Source organism: Globicephala melas, chromosome 11, assembly GCF_963455315.2.
Source record: "Globicephala melas chromosome 11, mGloMel1.2, whole genome shotgun sequence".
In the NCBI taxonomy this organism is placed as follows: domain Eukaryota; kingdom Metazoa; phylum Chordata; class Mammalia; order Artiodactyla; family Delphinidae; genus Globicephala; species Globicephala melas.
Window position 1 is genome coordinate 82976618 of NC_083324.2, and position 15605 is coordinate 82992222.

Here is a 15605-nt window from a genome sequence, read left to right on the forward strand (position 1 = left end):
ATCAAACTACAAGCTTTAGCCGTGGCTCCAATAACTATTGCAATTTGAAAGTAATGAAAAATAGAAATGATTTCTCAAGGTACCTGCAACAATTGATGCAACATGAACATAGATGTGACTTTTATCAGGTCTAAGTCACAGGTACTAGTCATACGGCTGCGGCGTGTTTTCTACGTTCATGATGTATGGACATAATAGATATCAGTTAGAGGTTAGTGGGACTAGCGATGTGACTTTCTTTTTTCCCCATCCAAGCTGATGGAGCACAGGTTAAGAATCTCTGGCTTCGAAGCAGCCCTAGTTCATGAGACCTCATTTCCACACATCTGTGAAATCAAGAGAGCAGTTGCCAATGAAGGAGGCCGTTCAGAGTACACACGTAGGAGGACTGAGTGGCAGCTGGTGCCTGTCCCAGAACTTTTGTCGGTTGTTTCAGAAATACCCTCTGGTGGTCAAGCGCCAAGACATGGCATCATATTTCCTCACAAATTCAAAGATGTAGAGTGTAATTTCAGCAAGAGGAGAAAGAAGTCCAAGACTTCTGCAGCTTCCTACCTCACCTGACATCAAGTGGATTCGTATCTTCACATAACCACAAAAACCAGCATTTTATCACAAAGAGGATTTAGGAATAGACGGTTCTGGGTGCCTTTGCAAGGGCAGCAGTGTGCGTCCGTGGCTGCCTGGGTGAGACAGAAAGCAATTCTGACCATGGATGTCCTCAGCTGTTAAACTAGCTGCCCCCCAAGTTTTTCAAAGACACTGGTCGCAGTCCTGACATGCGTGATAACATCGTTGATATATTTCTAGAAACGTAATGCATTCCTTCCTAGAGACACCCAGTGCTCTGAGGAAGAAAATTGGTTTACAAAACTGAGACTTTGTTTTCGAAACTTTCCAGCTGCACAGAACTCAACCTCAGGAGTTTTCCCCAGCTTTGCTAAGCTACTTGAGGTACCAACATTTAAGAGTCAGCACCTCTAGCTTGCAAATCAATTCGGAATTCCTTTGCAAACAAAATCCAAATGGAAGTAGCCCCTGTCTGTGCTCACTGAGCTGCCCAGGCCATGCGTCCGAGCCCCTAGCTGGGATGGAGGAAGAAGCTTGCAGATGCTGCCCTGAGGGGCAGGGGGCAGGGGTATGTGTGTGTGTGTGTGTGTGCGCGCGCACAGGGGGATGGGATGGGGACTTCTGCTTAGAACACCAGAGGTGGCACCAAAAGCTTAAACTGGCCATGCTGCAGAAGGGCCACAGCACTTTTCCTCTTGATTTCTGACTGCAATTGCTCTGTTTAGGTCTTCAGACACTGAGGAGGTAGGGTGCGAGTGGTTAGATATCTAACCACAGGCATAGATGGTGTGGCTCCTCTGCCTTTACTGTTCCCCAACATTAGAGTGAGGAGAGGACTCTTGTCAAACCCAAGAATCATTTTGAGGGCCTCAGGGCATGGCAGCAGGAACTCTGCCTCATTCACTTTGAGTACAGCTGAGCTCCTGAGCCCTTTTTTTTTTTTTTTTTTTGAGGTACGCAGGCCTCTCACTGTCGTGGCCTCTCCCGTTGCGGAGCACAGGCTCCGGACGCGCAGGCTCAGCGGCCATGGCTCACGGGCCCAGCCGCTCCGCGGCATGTGGGATCTTCCCGGACCGGGGCACGAACCCGTGTCCCCTGCCTCGGCAGGCGGACTCGCAACCACTGCGCCACCAGGGAAGCCCTCCTGAGCTCTTTTTGCCCCAAATTCTTATTAAGAAAAATTTCAGCCCTTCAGAAAAGTCAAGCCTAGTATATTGAACATCATATACCTTTATTTAGACTTCCATTTGGTAATGTTTTGCATATTTGCTTTTCTTCTCTTGCATATGTTCAATTTTTTCCCCTTTTTTACTCAGTCATTTGATAGTAAATGGTACATAACATGCCATTTCACCCCATAAATATTTTAGCACAGATCCTTTAATGATAACCTATGTAACATGTGTATCCCTTGCATAACCACACACCATTATCACATCTAAGAATGTTACCAGTCCTCCTATAGAATTATCTAATATCCTGTGCATTTTCAGATTTCCCTTATTTGACCCAATGATGTCTTTTATAACTGTTTTAGTTTATTTACTTTCAAATCAGGATGGAATCAAAGTTAACACATTGCATTTGGTTGTTATGTCACTTTAATCTCTTTTATCTAAAATTTTTTTTCCCATAATTCTGCTGCCTTTTTATAGAATCCAGGCCAGTTCTTTTAGAATCTCCCACATTCTGGATTTATCTGTTTATGATATAACTTAACTTGGTCTTCTATGCTCTAAATTGCCGGTACACTAGAAGGCTTGCTTAGGCTTAGGTTAAATATTTTGTGACGATTTGCTACATACGTGTAACTCACTGCAAACAGGTAAATGCCTCTCATTTGAGCAGCGGTTGTCCACTGCTGTGAGAACATCCTGTGCTTTGAAAGAAATGTAGCCCTAACGCTGGTCTCCTGTGCTCTTCTTAGAACATGTGCACCATTGAAGCAGAGCTGGAGAAGCAGCTGGGGGAGTTCTCCATCAAGATGAAAGGTATTCTTCCTCCTTTTTATAGAGTGGGGTGCTATCTCCGCCTAGCTCCTTGAAGTGTGGCATCACACACCGTTTTAATTTTCCTTGCAAAGATATTGGGCCACTCTCTCTCAACCCTCCCCACTTATGTTAATTTATTGATGCTCCAGAACCTTCTCGTCCTGAGACTTGCCTACATATTTACTGTGCCTACATATTTACATATTTACTGTGACAGGATCTCAAACATACACAAACATGGAAGAATATTATAAGGAACTCCCATAGACCTATCACCTCCATTTAATAATCAGCAAGATTTTGCCACCTTTGCTTCATCTGTTTTCTTGTCTTTGTTCTTCCTTTGATGAAATAAAACCCAGATGTGGGAGTCTCTCCCTGTAGACTGCAATGTGCCTCTCTTAAAGAATAGGGACATCTTATGATAGGGACACCACAATGCCAAGTATTATCGCTTCTAATAAAATGAATATGCCTTTGTTATGAATCCATTCCATTAGCAAATGACCTGGTGGTCTCAAAAGTGAGTTATACAGTTGTTCAAATCAGGATTCAAATGAGGTCCATGCATTATCATTGGTCATTAGATATCTCTTTTCAGTTTCCTTTCATCTAAAACAGACGCCTCCTTGTTTTTTTTCCTACCATTGACTTGTCACGTTGAAGCTGTTGTCACTGTTGTCACTTTCAACATGTCACTGTTGTACAGAATGTCCCATGTTCTAGACTTGTCTGTTGGCTTCTTGGTGGTGTCATTTAGTTTGTTCCTTTATGCTCTACTTTCCTATAAACGACCTACCAACTTCTTTATTTTTAAATGTTTTTTAGTGTTAAACCCACACAGGACTGTGCATTTTCCTCTTTTTCCCAGTGCCTTTCTGGTGTTGACTCCAGGAAGTCCTACTCTGAAAGCATTGTTGATTTGTACTGCAAGCATCTTCAGAACAAAAAGCTCTAGTTGTAGAAACGGAGCATCCTTCAGGTGTTGTCAGATTTACAGCTCAGTGGCCAACAGGGCTTCAGATGAGCAGCCATCACAGCGAGTCCGTCTTCCTTCTGAGTTTGGGCCACGCACCCACTCACCGCAGGGAGAAGGGCTAGTTTGTGTGCCTTTCCTTTTCTGAGGTTTCTTAGCAGCCGGATCCCTGGGTTGCTAATGGGGATTTAATCACCCTCTTGTCTGCTTTTTGCCATTAAGGGAGTAGAAAAGGGGCGCTTTTTTTTTAAGTGCTTGACAGGAGAGCTTAATTTTCCAATGAGTCACCTAACTCAGGAGGCAAAGTGTTCTGTCAAGTGTGATGTCCGTAGAGCTGCTCTGGTTGAGTGTACCTGCAATCAACATGACCTTGACCCTCAGCTGCCCACACGGCTGTGTTCTTCTCTCCAGCAGATCCCGTAGTGAATCAGTCTGTTATTCAGTATGAAGTCTCAATACTTACTTTACTACGGAGGCGGGACATCTGTGCTTTTTCAGTTTTTTAGGTCCTTTCTCTTCACTGTGGGTCCTCACCGAGTCAGTGGTTCTAAAACCACTCAGGCCCTGCCCCCATCTCAGCAAGTCAGGGCGGGGCCCTGGCACCAAGGAGCTCCACAGCTCTCTTCCCAGCATTCTCTCATTCTAAGGCAAGGGTTACAATGGGAAGCCGTCCTCTTCCCGTTTCCCTCCCCCAAGATGGGTGGGTGGCACCCTTGGGGTATATTTTTCATCCTCGGGATGATTCTGTCAGCAGCCTGCTTCTGGAAAACCACTGCCCTGAGCCAGTGTTTAGCAGAAAACACTCCTCTCTCCTTCCCCTAACTCTCGGGCACCCTCCACGCAGGCTAGCACAGTCTGGGGTCTTACAGCTGAGAGAAATTCCCATCATGCCGTCTTCTCTCTGTTAATCCAAGCAGTACCGTATTTCCCCTATTTCTGACGCTCACTATTATCAAAGTCACCAATTTGGGGTGAGTTGGTGATTTCCCCATTTTGTCGATGGGGAGTGGGGTTAAATGACTTGTCCCAGAAGTCACACGGTACGTTGGAGTCAAACTTGAAACTGAATTCCAGAGCTCGTGGCTCCCAGTGCATTCCCGTCCCCCAGCCCCATATGAGGAGGGACGTTCTAACAAAGGTGAACAGATACTATAAACTATTGCTCAAAATATGTTCTCTTCTATGGGATGGTAGTCTTCCACCCAGCACACAGGCACCCAGGAGTGGGTGGGAGGAAAGGGACAGCCACCCACCAGACCTGGACCTCAGGCCTGAGGGTCAGCGAGGATGCTCTGGGGGCCCTACAATCCACCGGGGAGCCCGGCTGCCCAGCTAAAGAACGGCTCTGGGTTATGATGGGCTGTCATGATGGACGGGCTCAACTTGCTGCCGCCTCTGCTATTCCAGCTCTACCCTCAGCGTGATTCTGTCTTTCCTGCCCGACGGGCTTCCCTGACTTCTGTCTGGGTTCAGGGTTTCTCCCAGGGGGGTCACTCAAACCTGCAAGTGATCCTCCTTTTTCATTATTGATTTATCTCACTTCCACTTTCCTAATCTAACATGAAAACTTGAACTATTTCTATGAAGCCTTTCAGGGGTAACACCCCCATGGAAATCTTCCTCTCTCTTGATAAAAGGGAGCCTCTCACGCTGCCAAGAAATCTTGCATCTTTGCAGTTACCTACTTTCTTATCTGTTATTCATTCTGGTAAAAAAAAAGAAAAAAAAGAATTACCACCCCCAGCATGCATAGTGACACAAGCTGAGGATCTTTCATAATATCCTCAGACCTGGTAAGCCAGCTTCCTCCTGCCAGACGCTTCCCCAACTCACAAACGGCAATCATTCTGTGGGGTTTTGGAGGGGCAGGGTAAGTGATGATGGTAAAGACAATTGAGCCTGCTGTTGGCCAGGCTCTGGGCTGCATCCTGGTGAATGGTCTCTGGCCTTGACTTCCACACAGTCTACTGGAGACAGTGGTTGCATGAGCCAGTCTAATCTAATTCCACGGAATAAATGATCTACTGGATCAATAATGTGGCCAATTGCTTCGATGCCTGGGGGGCGGCGGGGTGGCAGGAGGGGGCGCAAAGGGTGCCACCCACCTATCTTGTGGGAGGGAAACGGGGAAGAGGAAGGCTTCCCGCTGTAACCTTTGCATTAGAATGAGAGGACCCTGGGAAGAGAGTTGTGGGACTCCTTGATGCCAGAGTTTGAAGAGGGTCCAACGCTGGGCTAAAGAGGGAGCCCTAGACCCATCCACCAATTTGCAGATGGAAAGACATGGTCTGTTACAGAAAAACTACTTCTCCCAAGTATTACCTACTTCATATTAAGTTCCAGGCAGTGTGTATATCCAAAAGTCTGTGTTGGCACCTGCAGCTTTTAGGGCAGGTCCGGCCTTGGGAGAGGGGACATCTACCAGGGAGCTAGTAAATCTGCATTATTTATGCCTGGTCAGTAAATCATTCAGTCCTGTAATGGGAGCGCCTATCTATTCAGCTGTCTGGCTGTTTTCCTTGGAGTAGAAAGTGTCACTTCCTTAGCTTCAGAATCGCTCCCCCCCCCCCAGTGCTAAGATTGTCGTGAATATCCAATCAGCCTTTTCTCTGTGTATACGCTGCCTGCCAACATGTGTGATCTTTTTTATCTTTGGAAAGGAAGATCCTCACGGAACTAGAAAAAAAGGCGGCACATTCTTCTGGCAGAATGGTCCCTGAGCAAAAGAAGAACAGGGTGGGCGGTTGCAGACTGTAGCATCTGGGCCTTCCGAATGAGGTCATGGAAGAGCTGTTTTATCAGTAATAGATGTTTACAGTAAAACATCCACGAGGTGCAGGAAGATGCACCATGGAGATGAAAGCCCCCTCAGCCCCTCCACTTGCCCATGCTCATCCCTGGGTGCTAACCCCCATGATGGTTTTTGGAGTGGCCATAATGAAAGCTTTGTAGACAGTGCAGCAGTAATCCCCAAACTGCTGAGAAAACAAGAAGCTTTCCCCAACTGAAAATCCCAACAGGCCTCAGACCAGAGTCTGAAAGAAACCTGGCCAGGTTTAAAAGATATAAGGCGGTAACTCTAATTGACCCACTGTTAGTTTCATTTCTGCAATCAGTACCACGAGTGGCTTACATTAGCAGGTAGGACTTGAAGAATCATAGCACAGCCCCAGGCCTGTTTTTGCCTGTCTACTGCCACGTGCCACGTTATGGTTATAATCAGAGTATCAGAGTGATACCGCCTCAAGCATTTCCAAAAAATTTTGCTATAATAACATGAGCTGAGAAGCTCAAAAACATCACTACCAAGTAGCTTTCTCCCATCTGGATAAGTTCTTCCAATATGAAATTTCTGGTGATTTTGAAAGGAAAAAATAAAAATAAAAACCCTCAAAGGATTTTCCCCTTTACTCTTCTTTATCCAGCACTGATATCAGATCAGTTTTTTAGGTTTTTTTGTTTTGTTTTCTAACCAGGCTTCCATTGTAATTGCATAGGTATGTAAGTAGGCAGTAGATAAATCCTGAATATTCTGCAGAGTTTTTTTTTGGTTTGTTTTTTTTTAAACATCTTAATTGGAGTATAATTGCTTAACAATGGTGTGTTAGTTTGTGCTGTATAACAAAGTGAGTCAGCTATACATATACATATATCCCTGTATCTCCTCCCTCTTGTGTCTCCCACCCTCCCTATCCCACCCCTCTAGGTGGTCACAAAGCACCGAGCTGATCTCCCTGTGCTATGCGGCTGCTTCCCACTAGCTATTTTACATTTGGTAGTGTACATATGTCCATGCTACTCTCTCACGTCGTCCCAGCCTACCCTTCCCCCTCCCCGTGTCCTCAAGTCCATACTCTATGTCTTCTGCAGAGGTTTTTAAAGAGTGTTTAGGACTTTATTAGAATTGGTATATCCAGCCAATTGTGATTTATAAAGATCAATCGATTGTGCTTTTTTTCAGAAGTATTAAAAACAAAAGACTAATCCTCCAGAAAATTATTAGTGAAAATTGGCTTCTTTAATTCTGCTCTTATTTCAGTAAATCTTTTAAGAGGCTTGTTATGTTCTACTTGTTAGTGGAAACTGGTCCTCAATGGACCGGCTCCGTGGATGGAGAGGTGTGACGAACTGGTGAGTTGCTGCCATCTACTGACAGAGAGTGGTAACAGCAGGTGCCTTTTTAGGCCTCCCTGGACCTTCTCTATCATCTTAATCCTGGCATAGCCCGTTGAGACTGGTGCAAAGCAGATTCATCCGTCCCACAGTCTCACAACTTAACGGGGCTCTTCCTAGAAAGAACAGTCTTCTCTGCCCCAGAGAGCACCTCTCCCATCACCCCAGCAAGGAATATCCTCTCTTGCTGTGATAGATGGAATTCCCAACAATAGCTGTACCCACAGTCGTTCCTCAGAAACTATTATATGAGTTTTCACAAAGGCCCGACACTTTGAGTCTTATAAGTGTGCCAGTGTGGGTTTATAAAGAGGGGAAATGAATTCTGTACCTCTGATCCCAGTTGCTTGCTTACAGGTCTGGCTGGTTTTGCTCGCCTCTGTCCCGGAGATCAATATGAAGTAAGTGTGGTGTCGGTCTGGGTGTTGGACTTGAGAGGCAGGAGTCAGCTGTCATTATTTTGCTTCTTCAATTTTTTTTTACATTTTTTTATTTTGAAGAAGAAATTTGAGCCAATAAGTAATTTTGGAGATTAGTGTAAGACCTCCCATATACGGGTCACCTAGACAACCAGTTTTTAACGTTATGTCACATTTGCTTTATTATTATTAATATTATTATTGTTGTTGTTATTTTGCTGAACTATTTTAGATTAATGCACAGGTATCATGACCCTTCACCCCTAAATTATTTTCCTGAGGGGAATTTCCTGGCGGTCCGGTGGTTAAGGCTTGGCACCTTCACTGCCTTGGCCCAGGTTCAATCCCCGGTTGGGGAAGTAAGATCCTGCAAGCAATGCGGCACAGCCAAAAAAAAAATTATTTTCCTGAATGTGGAAAGACTTTCTCTCATATAAACGTTGTACAATTGTCTACACCAACAAACTTAGCACTGGCCCTTTAGCTAATGTCATTTGATATACAATCTATATTCATATTTTTCCAAGTGTCCCAATATTGTACTTGATAGCAGTTTATTTTTCCTGATGCAAGATCCAATCCAGGATTATGACTACTCAAAAGTATCATGATTGAAGAATAATAGAATCTAGATCTTTCTTTATAAAAATATACTCCATAAAAGTAAAAAAGCTTTTTATCTTTTCCCTCTTCAGAAGGGAACTTACATAATGATTTCATCTAACTATCTCCTCCAAAACCTTCTGTAATCATTCATCTTGGCCGGGGGTGGTGAGGGGGAATGTGTCTTCCTCTAAGCAGTAAAGCTGTCTGACTGAGGAGAAACTGCACACCCTCCCCCCAGAGTGTGTCAGATTTCAAAATCCTTGTCCAGACCTGTCTCCCTTATCCACAAGAAGGATGCCCTGCTTCTTGCTTCTGGACACTAAGTAGATTTTAGCTGCTGGTTCCTTGTCTTTCTAAAGGAGCTGCGGGGTATGGAGAATGAATCCAGTGGTTGTTATACTGAAGTAGAACTAACGAGAGAAGGAACTGAGCCAAAGGGCACGATGCAGTGACCTTGTTCTAAAGAAAGCCCTTCATACCCTCTATCCTAGAGAAACAGAACTTACCCCCTTTGAAAGTCTTTCCCTGCTTGGTGCTCTGCTCCCCGCCCCCTGCCAGGGAATTTGGAAGAAGCAACAGTCAGTGGGTGTCATGAGGATGCTGGAGGAGGGGAGGAACAGTAGCTACTGTATTTACTTGCCTTTTTCATCCTGCTGTTTGGTGGGAAGGCAGGTGAGGGCAGTGGAACCTGAGGGCCCTTTGGTGTCTTTCCCCAGATTTTCATGAAGTATGGCCGACAGAGGTGGAAACTGAAAGGCAGAATAGAAGTAAATGGCAAACAGACCTGGGATGGAGAAGAAATGGTGTTCCTGCCCCTGATAATTGGATTAATTTCCATCAAGGTACAATATCGTCATTGCAGTTTGTTGTCTTTGCTGGTGCCACGGCTGGATGGTCCATCGTGGAGACCTGTGCCCGTTACTTCTGCCTGCTGCCCCTCCAGCCCGCAGACCTCTGTATGTACTACAGGTACATACATCAGAAGACTTGCCCTCGTGTCAGAGCGGGCAATGGAAATGTGAGATGGGCTTGGGAAACATCCACCTCTGATTTCAGATATGGTTCTGAAATGCCTGCCCTGGCCAAGAAAAACAAAGGAAAGAGTCACCTGGCTTCGTCCTCTGCGCTCCTGTAAGGCCTTTCTTACCTCTCCCTCTCTCACCAGGTCACAGAACTCAAAGGGCTAGCAACTCATCTCCTGGTCGGCAGTGTGACCTGCGAGACCAAAGAGCTGTTTGCAGCACGACCTCAGGTGGTGGCTGTGGACATCAATGACCTTGGCACCATCAAACTCAACCTGGAAATCACCTGGTAGTAAGTTGCCCTTTTCAATATCATCATGATAGAAACAAGTGCTGTAGGCTCGTGCTGTCCCAGGGGTGGCGTGTGGACCGTCAAAATCACTGGGGAGCTTGGTACGAAAGCAGGGTCTCAGGCCCCACCCCAGACTCGCTGTGTCAGAATCTCTCAGGGCCCAGGAATCTCTTAAATAAGCTGGGTGATGGTCACACATGTTAAAGGAGAGCCCTCTGCCGTATCACTACTCTCCTCTTCAACTTCCTATTTTTAAATATTTTATTCTGTCTCCTCTCCTCCTTCTCAGCCTTTAGATGTGTATAAAGAAGTATATCTCTCACGTCCACTAATTTGAAAGGAAATAACTGTCCAGTATGAGATATTTTATCCACAGAAAGATCCTGATTCTCACTATGGTGTTTTAATTGCTTAGCCCTCTTTATCTCAGATACCTGACACTGCTTTGGAAATTTTTGGATATCCTTAGTCTCTCCACACTCTATATACTGAAACAGAATATTTCCAAAGGGCCAGAGACACCTTTTGTCAAAGCAGGGAACTTAAAAGTGGTTTTCTGAAGTCACCCCGTGAGAAAGGTCATGATAAGCTATTAAGTACTGGTTGCTCACAACATTTGATCTTATGCCCCTGGTATGTTACAAGTAACTAGGACATGTTCAGTATTAATGTTTGGGGCCACCTTTACAATATCGAGGGTCAGGCATGGAAGCAGCAAAGACATGTTGCCTTGTTATTGGAGCAGTGTCCACAGCTTTTGCCCAGCCCATCTCTCCTCGTAGCTTGTAATGATTGACGTCTCAAATGCAAGATCAGTGCTTCTGCTGGAGGAGCACATGGCATGCTGATAAATGGCATCATTGTGAACAGACTGTTATCCTCTCGGTCACACAACAGGCTCTGGGTCCACTGAAAGGAATAGGAGAGTTTTCTTTAGAACCGAACAATAATCTGTTGCTCTCTTGTATCATTAAAGCGTCTGCCCTTGCAAAGCTCCAGGAATTTTTACAGACTTCTTCAACATCTCGTGTTGGGACAAACATTAATATGTTTGTGTCTCTAATACGAACAAGGAAACAAATTTATCTGGTCTGCAGGTGTGCACATAAATTGTGCTTAAAGCTGTGATGATAATCTGGGGTCCCTTGGGTGAGTCTAGACCCCGTTTTCTGCTCCACTTTTTTTTATCTTGGTTTGTTTGCTGACAGACCAATTTGGCCAAAACCAGCCCAGTTCCCACTGGTTTGAGTTTACGTAAGTAAAATGAGGTGCTTTCTTGGCCTGCGGACCGGTGATTATAGGTGACTTTAACAAACGTGTGTTCACGGGGACCTGTTGTTTTGCAGTCCGTTTGACGTGGAGGACATGACCCCATCCTCAGGCGCTGGGAACAAGGCAGCCGCCCTCCAGAGAAGAATGTCCATGTACAGCCAGGGCACCCCAGAAACGCCCACCTTCAAAGACCACTCCTTCTTTGTAAGTTCAGTGTGATTTCTAGAGGAGAAATGATGAGCCTGAGGCAGTGCTTGCACCCAGGGTTTGAAATGCTTAATATACGGTGTTAGGGAGTCTCTATAATTCCTAATACAGTCGTCCCTTAATATCCGAGAGGGATTGGTTCCGAGAACCCCCCTTTGATACCAGAATCCTAGGATGCTCAAGTCTTTTATGTTAAATGGCATAGTGTTTGCACATAACCTATGCACATCCTCCCGGATACTTTAGATCATCTCTACATTACTTATAATACCTAATGCAATGTAAATGCTATGTAAATAGCTACCAGCAAATTGGCAAATTCAAGTTTTGCTTTTTTGGAACTGTCTGGAATTTTTTTTTTTTGCGGTACGCGGGCCTCTCACCGCTGCGGCCTCTCCCGTCGCGGAGCACAGGCTCTGGCCGTGCAGGCCCAGCGGCCATGGCTCACGGGCCCAGCCGCTCCGCGGCATATGGGATCTTCCCGGACCGGGGCACGAACCCGCATCCCCTGCACCGGCAGTCGGACTCTCAACCACTGCGCCACCAGGAAAGCCCCTGGAATTTTTTTTTCATAGATGCATAACCCTTGGATACGGAGGGCTGACTGTAATGTCATCTTCAAGTTCACCCTAAGCACATGGTGACTAAGGAAAGCACATTCCGAGATGTCTGTGGCCACCCGCGCACAGGTGGTAAACCTCCTGTGGCTCTCCTCTCCCCTCCCCCAACTTAACCTGTTGCTTGGTAAACACATGTAGACTTTTCTGCACATTCTCTAAGATCAGACTTTTAAAGAAGTGGGTGTAAATAATGGCCTCCTTGTTTTAATCAGAAATGCTCGCTAGAAAGCTGACAAAAACATGGTAACCTGCTGCTTTCCACTAACTCCCCCATTTTGCTTTGACTTCTGAAGAGATGGTTGCATCCTTCACCAGACAAGCCAAGGCTGTCTGTCTTGAGTGCCTTGCAAGAGTCTTTCTTTGCCAAGCTGCACCGCAGCCGCTCTTTCAGTGACCTGCCCTCCCTCAGGCTGAGACCCAAGGCCGTTCTAGAGTTTTATGTGAGTGTGTGTGGCCCACCTGGGTGTGACGTGCTTGCTGTAGGGGGCTTGTGGCATGTGGGCTTTGGCATGGCTCTTGTTTTATCTGCTGTCTCTCGCTCATTGGCTAACGGTTACAGGCCTCCTGTCCGTGGGTGGGAAATTCGGGCATGCATGCACCTTTGTGAGAGAGGCCGTTTGTCCTTCCCTGCTCATGATCTCCACTTTTGTGCTGTGACTTTTCTGCACTGTGGCAAAGATATCCATGGTAACAATATTGTCACTTAAAAAAAAATACAGCTGCGCTCAAGGTCAAAGAAGATTTTCGTTCACAAGTTAAGCTAATGTATCACTAATAGCAGTCTTTACAGTTGTAGCCTTCAAAACCTGGCACTGGATTTAAACCTATTTTCCCGAAACTATTTTTATTGAAAGAGGTTCTTAGCCCTAATTTATTGTATTGTTTGCTAGTTTTATACTATCGAAGTAAAAGAAACTCTTTAATTTGCAATCAGGAATGTAATAGGTAACCTACATTATATGTGTTATCCATTATGTCACAAGAGAATACACGTACACATATGTACATACATACCTGGAATGTTCTGCCATTTACAGACATATAAAAGTAATCTTTGAATGTCCAGAGAGGAAAGGGTTAAAAGTCTTCTGGTTACTAATAATAATAATTGTTATACTCCAATAAAGATGTTAAAAAAAAAAAAAGAGTGCAGCTCTAGACTAACTGGCAAGCCTAAATTAGTAGAGAGACTGATTATAGAGGAGTTTGAAATAGATTTTTTTAAATCACTTTCAAGTACCCACTCTGCATGCTCAAATGAGGTAAAAGATTGTTGCATTAGTAAGATATATTTTAAAATATACTTCAAATAAAAATTAAAAATAGATTTATTTTTCTTTCTAAATGACTACTTGAAACGCGTTTTTTATTTTTCTTCCCAAAAAATAAATAAATAAATAAGCCATCCAAAAAATAATAATAATAATTGCATCTTAGTCATTGGATTAAAAAACACAGGTGAAATGGACCAGGCTAAACTCTAGTGGAGTTTCCACGGAAAATGGGAAAGATATGCACGTGCCAGAGAAGAGTAGAGCTGATGCAGTAACTGTCAATGTCATGTGTATATTGATGCTCATACGCTGCAAGCTGGAGGGTGTAGAGATGGTTAGTAGAGGTTTTAATTGCATCATGTAAACAAGAGCAAGACTAGAAAAGAATGTGATGGCTTCCCATAGCCTTTTGGATAAACGCAAACTCCTCGGAGCAGCCGTTCCATTCCGGCCCAGTCTTCCAGGCCCACCTCTCCTCTCTCCAGCCTTCATTCTCTGCCGGACTGCCCCCCGCCAACCCCAACCCCCATCACTGTCCTCCAAATGCACCCTCCCTCTCAAGAGCTCCCACAGCCTGTTGTTCCTTCTAGGACGCACTTCCTCCTCCTTCTGCCCTTCTTCTCCGCATTTTCCAGGGCTGAGTTTCAGACACTCTCTCTCCTGAGCACCACCCCCGCCCCCTGCCGGGGCTCCTACCACCCTGCAGCATCCCTACATCACCCCTCAGTTACAGCACGCCTTCCCCGTGTGCCCGTTTATAGGCTCGCGCTCTTGGCAGGCTGTACGTCCCCTTCAGCAGGGCATCTCAGTCTAACTGGATACTTGCCACTTAAGTACATGCAAATTGGGTTTGGGAATGTGAGACTTGATAGAAGTGGCTGAAGAGGAATTTGGAATTTAAATAAGAATCGTGACAACCAGTCCCGCTCCTTACTTAGCCAGCGCCTCCCGCCTCCCTCAGAGCTGCTCGGAATGTGTGCTCTGAAGATGAGCTGAGGCTGGGCAGGAACGTTCAGAGGACCCAGGGCTTCTGTGAGATCCCCAGGGGACCCCACGGAGGAAGTGCAGGGAGCAGGACTCAGCCTTCCCCCATCCCTCCCCAGAAGCTTCCTTTTTTGTCTGCCCTGGAGGCATAAAACGTGTTTGGGGGGAAAAGGGGGTGCAGATACAGGAGGAAGGAAACTGAAGTAAAGGAGGCTGGAAATAGTGAGTCGCACGGGGACCCACCCCCTCCCCGTCCCCTCCCGAGGACGGTCCCTGGAACTCCCTCCCCACCCCCGACCCCCCACCCCCACCGCACCGGGACTCTGGAGCACAGTTCAATAATCACTAATCCAATAATCCAATAATCACTAATCGAAAAGGAAAACATTCTCACTTTTCGAGGCAAAGAAACTGAGCCTGCAGAGGTTACTTGAGTGCCCCAGTGACACATCCTTTTACTCATCCTGTGGTTAAAGTAAAAAACCTTCCAACCAGATGAGAATGGAGAGTTTGAGTTGAAACTGCATGTATTGGGAGCTGGTGGCCCAGATCCAGCAGTGATGGGACCATGGACGCTGCTGGAGGAGGATGGGGAGCCTCTTTCTGTCTGCTCCTCATTTCACTTTGCTGTAACATTTTTGTTTCCTGGGCTAATTCCCAGCACTATCGTGATCATTCATTGTTTTATTTATTTATTTATTTATTTATTTATTTATTTATTTATTTTGTGGTACACGGGCCTCTCACTGTTGTGGCCTCTCCCGTTGCGGAGCACAGGCTCCGGACGCGCAGGCTCAGCGGCCGTGGCTCATGGGCCCAGCCGCTCCGCAGCATGTGGGATCTTCCCGGACCGGGGCACGAACCCACGTCCCTTGCATCGGCAGGCGGACTCTCAACCACTGCGCCACCAGGGAAGCCCTATTATTTTTTTTTGGCCGCACCACACGGCGTGTGGGATCTCAGTTCCCCCACCAGGGATCGTGGAGCCCACGCCCCCTGCAGTGGAAGTGCGGAGTCCTAACCACTGGACTGTCAGGGAGTTCCCTCATTGTTTTATGTATAATTAAAATAGGTACTTACCTTTACTTAAACAATCAATTCTGGAATCCAAGAGAGAGTATTCATTTTGAAGGAGTTGATCTCAAATAACTAAAAAACTTTTCCCACAGAGCAACATTTAGCACTTCGCCAAGACCACT

At 45.7% G+C, this 15605-nt stretch overlaps 1 protein-coding gene across 4 annotated transcripts in view; it reads left to right on the top strand.

Annotated features, from left to right (window-relative positions):
* RIPOR2 (RHO family interacting cell polarization regulator 2) overlaps nucleotides 1-15605 on the top strand; it is a 112007-nt gene that overhangs the window by 69931 nt on the left and 26471 nt on the right. For 3 of the 4 annotated variants that reach the window (XM_030881257.3, XM_060308271.2, XM_030881254.3), the window contains exons 8-12: nucleotides 2498-2561; nucleotides 8068-8111; nucleotides 9452-9577; nucleotides 9901-10049; nucleotides 11396-11525. In XM_030881257.3, coding sequence (XP_030737117.3) covers nucleotides 2498-2561; nucleotides 8068-8111; nucleotides 9452-9577; nucleotides 9901-10049; nucleotides 11396-11525 — 513 coding nt within the window. Of the gene's footprint in view, nucleotides 1-2497; nucleotides 2562-8067; nucleotides 8112-9451; nucleotides 9578-9900; nucleotides 10050-11395; nucleotides 11526-12441; nucleotides 12589-15605 lie in introns of all 4 variants that reach the window. The other variant, XM_030881263.3, reaches the window with a different exon arrangement.